Source organism: Sinocyclocheilus grahami, unplaced genomic scaffold, assembly GCF_001515645.1.
Source record: "Sinocyclocheilus grahami isolate Dianchi unplaced genomic scaffold, SAMN03320097.WGS_v1.1 scaffold1455.1, whole genome shotgun sequence".
In the NCBI taxonomy this organism is placed as follows: domain Eukaryota; kingdom Metazoa; phylum Chordata; class Actinopteri; order Cypriniformes; family Cyprinidae; genus Sinocyclocheilus; species Sinocyclocheilus grahami.
In genome coordinates, this window is record NW_015506634.1 from 9,734 (window position 1) to 17,798 (window position 8,065).

Consider the following 8,065-nt stretch of genomic DNA (forward strand, 5'->3'; position numbering starts at 1 on the left):
TTTTATATTTTATATATTTAAAGCGAGTTTTTTGGGCAGTGTAGAGTAGGGCTTGTTGTTTGTCATTTCTCCGATCACAAATGCAGACATGGTTTTATGTTTACGTGGCGCGATGCAACGCAACGCGGAAAAAGACAGTATAACTCATTATAATCCATAATTACTGTATGTCCCCACTGGATGCAACAAATGCCTCCTTTGTAATGGGTTTTATTGGTTTTGTCTCGTCAAATAATGTTCTTTTTAGCAACATCATATGACCCCTTTAAGGGCTGTCATGGTTGAAAACCCAGCTTCACAAACGTTGGTGGTGCTAAAGGGAATCAGCATCTTCACTGCAGCTGTGTGACAGACTTGGTGATCTTCTGCAATTTCAGTCCAGAATGATTCCAATGGAACCTCACTGAAATGGGCTTCAGGCTGGCATCAGAGGATATTTCTATAAGCTCTTCCAGAAGTCTTGATGGCAGAGTAGCTGGAAGCTTTGCTTCAATGTTCTCAGTGAAGGGGTTTCTGATCTACAGAAAATCAGCTGCCTGCTCCTCAGTTAGAGCTGGGTAATAACTATCAAATTTCTCCAGGACCTTTGATAGATGCACTGTTATTTGACGTTGAATGATTTTAAAATTCAAGTGTCTGTCTGCAATAAATGCATGGGTGTGCTCAAACATGTCACTGATTCCAGAGGAGACACGGGTTTTCCACATGTTTAGTTTTCTTTTGAAAGCCTCTACTCGTTCATGCTGCACCACAGTGTTTATGTTTGCACCTTGCATTGCTCTGTTAAGCTTGCTCATTTCACCAAATATGTCTGAAAGGTTGAGCGAGCCATTTGTCATCGTCCAAAAACTCTGCAAGGTCTGGTCTCTTGTCCGCAAGAAATTCACGCAACTCCTCCCTCAGGCTGAACAGACGCATCAGCATCAGCACCCGCCCTCTGGACAGCCACCTCATGTCAGTGTGCATCAGCAGGGTATGGTAATCAGTACCTACCTCTTCGCAGAGAGCAGTGAATAAGCGGGAGTTGGTGGCTCTGGCTTTCACAAAGTTCACGATTTTACGGCCACATTTAAAACTCCATGAAGGCTGGGTTCCATTTCTTTTGTAGCAAGGGGAGCAACCTCTTTGATACGCTGAACTACCCCGGACTGCCTGCCAATCATCGCGGTAGCTCCAGTTTATCTCATTTGATCTCATGAAATTATCCAAAGTTTATAAAATATCGTTTGCCGTCGTCGTGGTACAGAGCTCTTTACAAAACAAAAAAAATTATTTTATCTTGTTTTCCCATTCATAACAAACGTATGCGAGGAGTTGTGTCAATTTTGACACGTCGGTAGACTCGTCTATTTGAAGTGACAATCTCTGTTGCGCATGGCAAAATCAAAGTTTCTGCAATTGTATGCCCTTTCTTTGCTTTGGTGATTTTTTTCAGCTACTGTATATGATATTTTTAAAAGTTTCTTGTCAGTAGCTGTGACTTCCCTCATCTCATTTTGGAAGTGTTTCAATTATTTTGCCTTGCGCTCAAAAAATGCCCTGGGCTTGTCTTATTAGTTTGGAAGGGCCTCATGCATTCGTTAGCAAGGACTTTGGCACAGATAATGCACTGTGGCTGGGGCAGGGACTCTTTGCTACGAGAAAATGAAATAAAACCATAGTTCAGGTAACTATATTGGTATTTCATGTTTCCAGTATTACTAGCACAGCGACATAGAGCGCAGAGGCAGAGCTCAGGCCTCTGACATGGCACACCTCCCGAAACCTGGAGGCTGTTACTCTTGGTTTGCGAAACGGATGGCAGTCAGGGCAAGAGCTTTGGTCACGTGTTTCCTCTTCAATTTCTGAGTCTCTGACATTCTGAGCCATTTCTAATGGTGTGTTTAAACTTTGAAGGTGTAAAAGCTCCTCCACAGTGCAAACAAAGATACATTTAGATGGAGCAAGATTATATCCTTCCAGAGGCAAAGGTGGGTTTGATGGAGCGTCGTGTAGTTTGATGTACCATGATGTAAAGACAGGCTGCTGGTACGACAATATACTTCCTGAACCAACCCGAATGCACTTTCTACAAGTGTCTTTTCAGGTGACATGTTCATAATGGCTTGTCCTCAAGGGTGAACTCTGAACAAAACTGTTTTTTGTTCAATTTTTTTGTTGTGGTTTCTTGAAACATTGATTTAATTATTATTTCAGTCAAACCTATAAAACCCCTTTGTTACCCCAAACTACATATAAAAGCTTTATCAGTGGCATAAAAGTAACCAATGCAGCTACTTAATTATTCGCTACTCGTTAACGCGTTAACGTCTCCTTTAAATAACGTGACGCTCTGCCCTCTATGACGCTGCTCCCATTAAGCGCTGTTGGAAGTGAATGAATTGATTCAGCATTTCGACACCTCCGTAAGGATGCATTTAACTCGACAAAGTGGTCTAATAAAGGATGTATTGATCTCGTGAATTAGTGAATTTTACTATACAAATATTTTTTAATTGGATGTTAAAGTTTATATGGGAATATTACATGACACGCTGATCCTTTAACAATGCATTGGCGCAAAAAACGCACACCTTTTGGAAAAATCTGCCACAAATATTTGAACAAATGTGCCACAAAAGTGCTACAAATACTGCCTAAACAAAATACTTATTTTGTGCACTTTATTTACTGTACCAATATTTTAAATTGGCCTTTGAAGGCGACCGCCTAGCTCACCTATGCCTAGAAACGTCCCTGCACACAAGTACTGCATTCCCAGTAAAATAAAAGAAGTTCCTTTCAAGATCCTTCATAAAATATGGATGTTGACAGTTCATGCTCATTTTGTGGGATTGAGGATGAAACACTGATTGATTAATTTATTTTTTCAATGTGAAAAGACTCAAAGCTTTTGGAATAGTTGATATTTATATAGGTAAACGGCTTCTCTCAGTTAAAAGCTATAATTTTTTTGCTAAAAAGGTAAACTAGTACATCAGTGAATTACATAGTTAAACATTTTTTTATTTTGTTTAGTAAATTTTTTATTCATAAACAAAAATTCTCTAAATCGCAGCCGTCTTTTTCACATTTCTTAATTGAAATCGACGCTTTCCTTAAATCTCTTAGGATGATTAAAAACAAGATTTTTGAAATATTATGAGGATTGTTTTGGAAGTACTACTGATGTATAAGGTTTTTTCTTTCCTCTGTACGTGCTTGTGTTATTGTTATTATCTTATAACTTTATCACAGTTTGTTAAGATTATATAGGGGTGGCACAGATGTTCAGTTTTGTTGGGTGCCAGCTCACGAGAGAGTGAAAGGGACCCGAAAATGCAGACAAATTAACAAAAGAGGCATTGCAATAAGAAATATCAGTTCCAGTAGCACTTGGAAAAGGTGAGGGGAAAGCAGTAATTAAGAAGAAAGGCATTGAAATATGGCAGAGATGGTGAGAGGAAGACAAAAAAGGAAGGGGATATTATAAAATACAAAAGACAGTCAACATTGAAAATTATAGAGAAAGGAACAGGCGGGGATCAATTATAATGACAAGACTGAGAGTGGATCACACAGGACTGAATAGCACCTTGTTTTTAATGTGGAAAAGGAATTGTGAAAATTGTACTGGGATCAGAAGGAGAGGGAGAAGGGAGAAGGAACACAAGGAAGGAATTATTTACATTCCTTAAAAGGTTAATGAGCAGAATATGAGTACACTTAAAATGACATGATGTTACACACTCTTGTACAGTAGGTGGCGGTATGCACCTAAAAGTTGTTTGCAATCCGCCATTAACCAAGAGAAGAAGAAGAAACGGGACTTTTATTTTGGTCTGGCAATGTGATGGCATAAAGCTGCGCCGGGCTCCTGCATTTGTTGTGATTTGGCTGAAGAAAGGTTTGTGCATGAGTTTTTTAATCAATGCAAAATGTTCTATCAATTTACACGTATTTACAAGCTACATAAAGTAAGTGAATCAATCTTAAATGTTGTAATACCTTTTTAACGTTATTTTAGTGAGTAAAGCACATCCTCATATTAATAACAGAAAAGGTGCATCTCATTTCGCTCCCGATATCGTGAATCGGTACATCGTTCAAGTACGAGAAAGAAGAGAGAAACTGAGAATCCGAATCATCTGAACAGAATCATTCGTAAAATGATTCGGTGAATCAGCGCGCGCTGAAGACAAGCCAGAGCAACAAACACAAACTGTGTAATGCCAACTTTTACAAACCAGCTGCAAAACGTTTTCATGAAAGTGTAATCTATTTCATATTATGTACAAATAATTGAATACCAAATATAAATCATAAATACCTATGTATAATTTGTATATTTTAATCAGGTCATTTAACTCCATTAACTCTCACTCTGATTGATTGACCCTCTTACCAGTGCACTGACTACTGAACTAAGGTAGGGTGACCATACGTGCCATTTTCCCTGGCCAGGATTTCATACACAGATCGGTCTGCACACACAAACAAAGCCAAAACCTAGATATTTTAGGCAATATAGAAATCATGGCCAGGACGCGTCCTGGGAAAATGGCACGTATGGTCACCCTAACTAAGGGCTCCTGGATGTGAGCTGCACGATCTCTGATGTGTGTGTGTGTGTGTCAGTAAGCAGCACATTAATATAGAACAGTAATTAAGCTCTAATGCACACCAGTATAGGTGTGTGTATTGTAGGAGCTAAACGACGTATGATGACGTGTGACGGTATAGTAGTGGTGTCCCAATTCTTTGGGGAATATTTTCACCCCTACCCCTTGACACTCTGTTTCAAGGGACATGGGGAAGGGGAAGGGGTAAAAAATAGAATTGGGATTGGGCCTTAGTTTGCATTTATTTTTGAGAATAATTTACTTGGTACATTATTCTCATCTTAAACAGGACAAAGAAAGTTTCTTTGCTCCTGGATGTGTGAGCTGCACGATCTCTGATATGTGATTGTGTGTGTGTGTGTGTGTGTCAGTAAGCAGCACATTAATATAGAACGATAATTAAGCTCTAATGCACACCAGTATAGGTGTGTGTATTGTAGGAGCTAAACGACGTATGATGACGTGTGACGGTATAGTAGTGGTGTCCCAATTCTTTGGGGAATATTTTCACCCCTACCCCTTGACACTCTGTTTCAAGGGACATGGGGAAGGGGAAGGGGTAAAAAATAGAATTGGGATTGGGCCTTAGTTTGCATTTATTTTTGAGAATAATTTACTTGGTACATTATTCTCATCTTAAACAGGACAAAGAAAAAAAACTCCTGCTGAGTCATCTGAGATCCACGTGACACACTGTTATAAAGATGGCATTTATTAAAGTGGAGAGTGAAGACATAAGGATTGAAGAAACATTCAGTGTCAAACATGAAGATACTGAGGAACAAACAAAGATGGTGTTTATTAAAGAGCAGAGTGAAGACCTGAAGATTGAAGAAACATTCAGAGTCAAACATGAAGATACTGAGGAACAAACAAAGATGGTGTTTATTAAAGAGGAGGGTGAAGACGTGAAGATTGAAGAAACATTCAGAGTCAAACATGAAGATACTGAGGAACAAACAAAGATGGAGTTTATTAAAGAGGAGAGTGAAGACATGAAGATTGAAGAAGCATTCAGTCTGAAACCTGAAGATACTGAGGAACAAACAGGTTGGTTTTCATTCTCAAAGCTGAACTCACTCCTTTGATCCTTATTAAAATGTCCAACTCTACAGAAATTAGTGATATTTGTGTAGAATCTCACACGAGTGTAGTTTTTAAAGTGTCATGAAACCCCAAAACACATAACGTCGATACGTATTTTAAATACAAAATAGGAGTAACTGTATTTCATTATAGTTACATTTTAAATGGGTGGTAATCAAATTACAGTTGCATCCGAAATGTATTTTAGGTTACCAAAGTGATTACTTTGAATTTTAATTGTCATTTATTTATTTTAATATTAATGTAAAATTATTGGACATTTTAATCAATGAGCCAACTGGTGATACTCTGACTCACATGCAGCTGTTCAAACGGCAACCTGGCCTAGACTAGTGAGACTCACTAAAATGCAAGAGAAAAAAAAAAGTTAATATTTAGTGACTTTCTTAAAAGAACAATATTGTCTGATTTGCTCTGTTGCATCAACAAAGATCATTCCATACAACTGATCATCTATTTTCACTATGAGCAAATCTGGTTGGGACTGACCATACAAAAGACGTCTATTTGAGACACGTGGCGATGAGATTTGAATTTGAATCCGCCTTATGCCGAACTCATTCAACTCCCATTCTTCTGTTTCACTGTTTGTAATAAGTATTAATAGCATCTAATTACAGTCATTTGTTGCAAAGAAAACACTACTTTTTCCTACATGATGTAAATAGAATTTATGGCTATTTGCACTTAATGCAAATAACCACTGGCTTCAAAATAAATCCACATCATAAGAGTTGCGCATCTGCAAGCAACGTTTGGTTCCTGAACGAATCAGCTGAGAGAATGATTCAATTACATTCATAAAATCACTTGCTTGATTCCTGAATGAATCAGTCCTTTTGAACAAACCAAATTATTCAATGACTCTTTCATTAAGTGATTTGCCACCACCTACTGGCGGTTTTAGTTTCATATTTAAAAACATATTTTCCTCCCATAATTTTTCATTTTGATGTTCAAAATGTTATATTTAAAACAATCTCATAGCATTATATATGCATTTATAATTGTTTTAAATGCATTCATGCCACCGATTTTTATTTAGAGGTGGTTAACATAAAAATAAGACATCAAAGTTAATATGCCCCTTAGCTTAAGTATTCCAAAGTATTTAGATTAAGTTACAAAAAATTAAGTAATCTAACGAAATACATTTTAAAAGTAACCTTCCCAACCCTGCCAATAAATTGTCGATAATGTTTATGTTTGCGTGTTGTCCGCATAACAGTGAAAGGATATGATATATTTACGAAAAATGGATCCTAAAGGTAACATAAAAATAAAATAATATTGGTGCAAGAATCGAACCCTGAGGTATGAGTTGGCCCTTTACCCCATTGTCTCAGATCAAAAGAGTTGATCAAGTTCAAAAACTCTTTAGACACTGCATCGTGACCACAACATAAATGTACATTAAAGTTCCCCAGAATTAGGAAGCGCACAAACTGTGTAGCCAGCTTGCTCAACAGTTCAGAAAATTCACTAATGAAGTCTTTGTTTGCCTTTAGAGGAAAATTTACAAGTACAACCAGGACCCTTAAGTATTCCAAAGTATTTAGATTAAGTTACAAAAAATTAAGTAATCTAATTAAATACATTTTAAAAGTAACCTTCCCAACCCTGCCAATAAATTGTCGATAATGTTTATGTTTGCGTGTTGTCCGCATAACAGTGAAAGGATATGATATATTTACGAAAAATGGATCCTAAAGGTAACATAAAAATAAAATAATATTGGTGCAAGAATCGAACCCTGAGGTATGAGTTGGCCCTTTACCCCATTGTCTCAGATCAAAAGAGTTGATCAAGTTCAAAAACTCTTTAGACACTGCATCGTGACCACAACATAAATGTACATTAAAGTTCCCCAGAATTAGGAAGCGCACAAACTGTGTAGCCAGCTTGCTCAACAGTTCAGAAAATTCACTAATGAAGTCTTTGTTTGCCTTTAGAGGAAAATTTACAAGTACAACCAGGACAGGATTAGCCGAAGAAATCTGTAACATCTGTAGCTCAAAGCTATCATAAAATTCGGGAAGCATTAAATGACACTGAATATTGTCTATAAGGGCACCTATTATGCAGAATTTACTTTTACATGTTATTTGAACATAAATGTGTGTTGACAGTGTGTGTGTACACAACCACCCTATAAGGATAAAAATCTGTTGTTGACGGACACTGCTGTATTAGTGAGGCGCACACAATCCGCCATGTTTATCTTCACGCAAGAGCATTTACACGAAAAGACATGATAGTCAAAACCAAACATGTTTTATCTGTATCTGAGGTACGAGCTGTAAAGGCATTGTCCTATTCTGGAAAAGGGGCGGGGAGCAGCAGCTCATTTGCATTTA

At 37.5% G+C, this 8,065-nt stretch overlaps 1 protein-coding gene across 1 annotated transcript in view; it reads left to right on the forward strand.

Annotated features, from left to right (window-relative positions):
- The first annotated feature begins 5,596 nt into the window (after positions 1 to 5,596).
- The window catches only part of LOC107570415 (gastrula zinc finger protein XlCGF8.2DB-like), a 7,019-nt gene continuing 4,550 nt past the window's right edge, over positions 5,597 to 8,065 (forward strand). The window contains exon 1 of the mRNA XM_016256646.1: positions 5,597 to 5,651. Coding sequence (XP_016112132.1) covers positions 5,597 to 5,651 — 55 coding nt within the window. The remainder of the gene's footprint in view (positions 5,652 to 8,065) is intronic.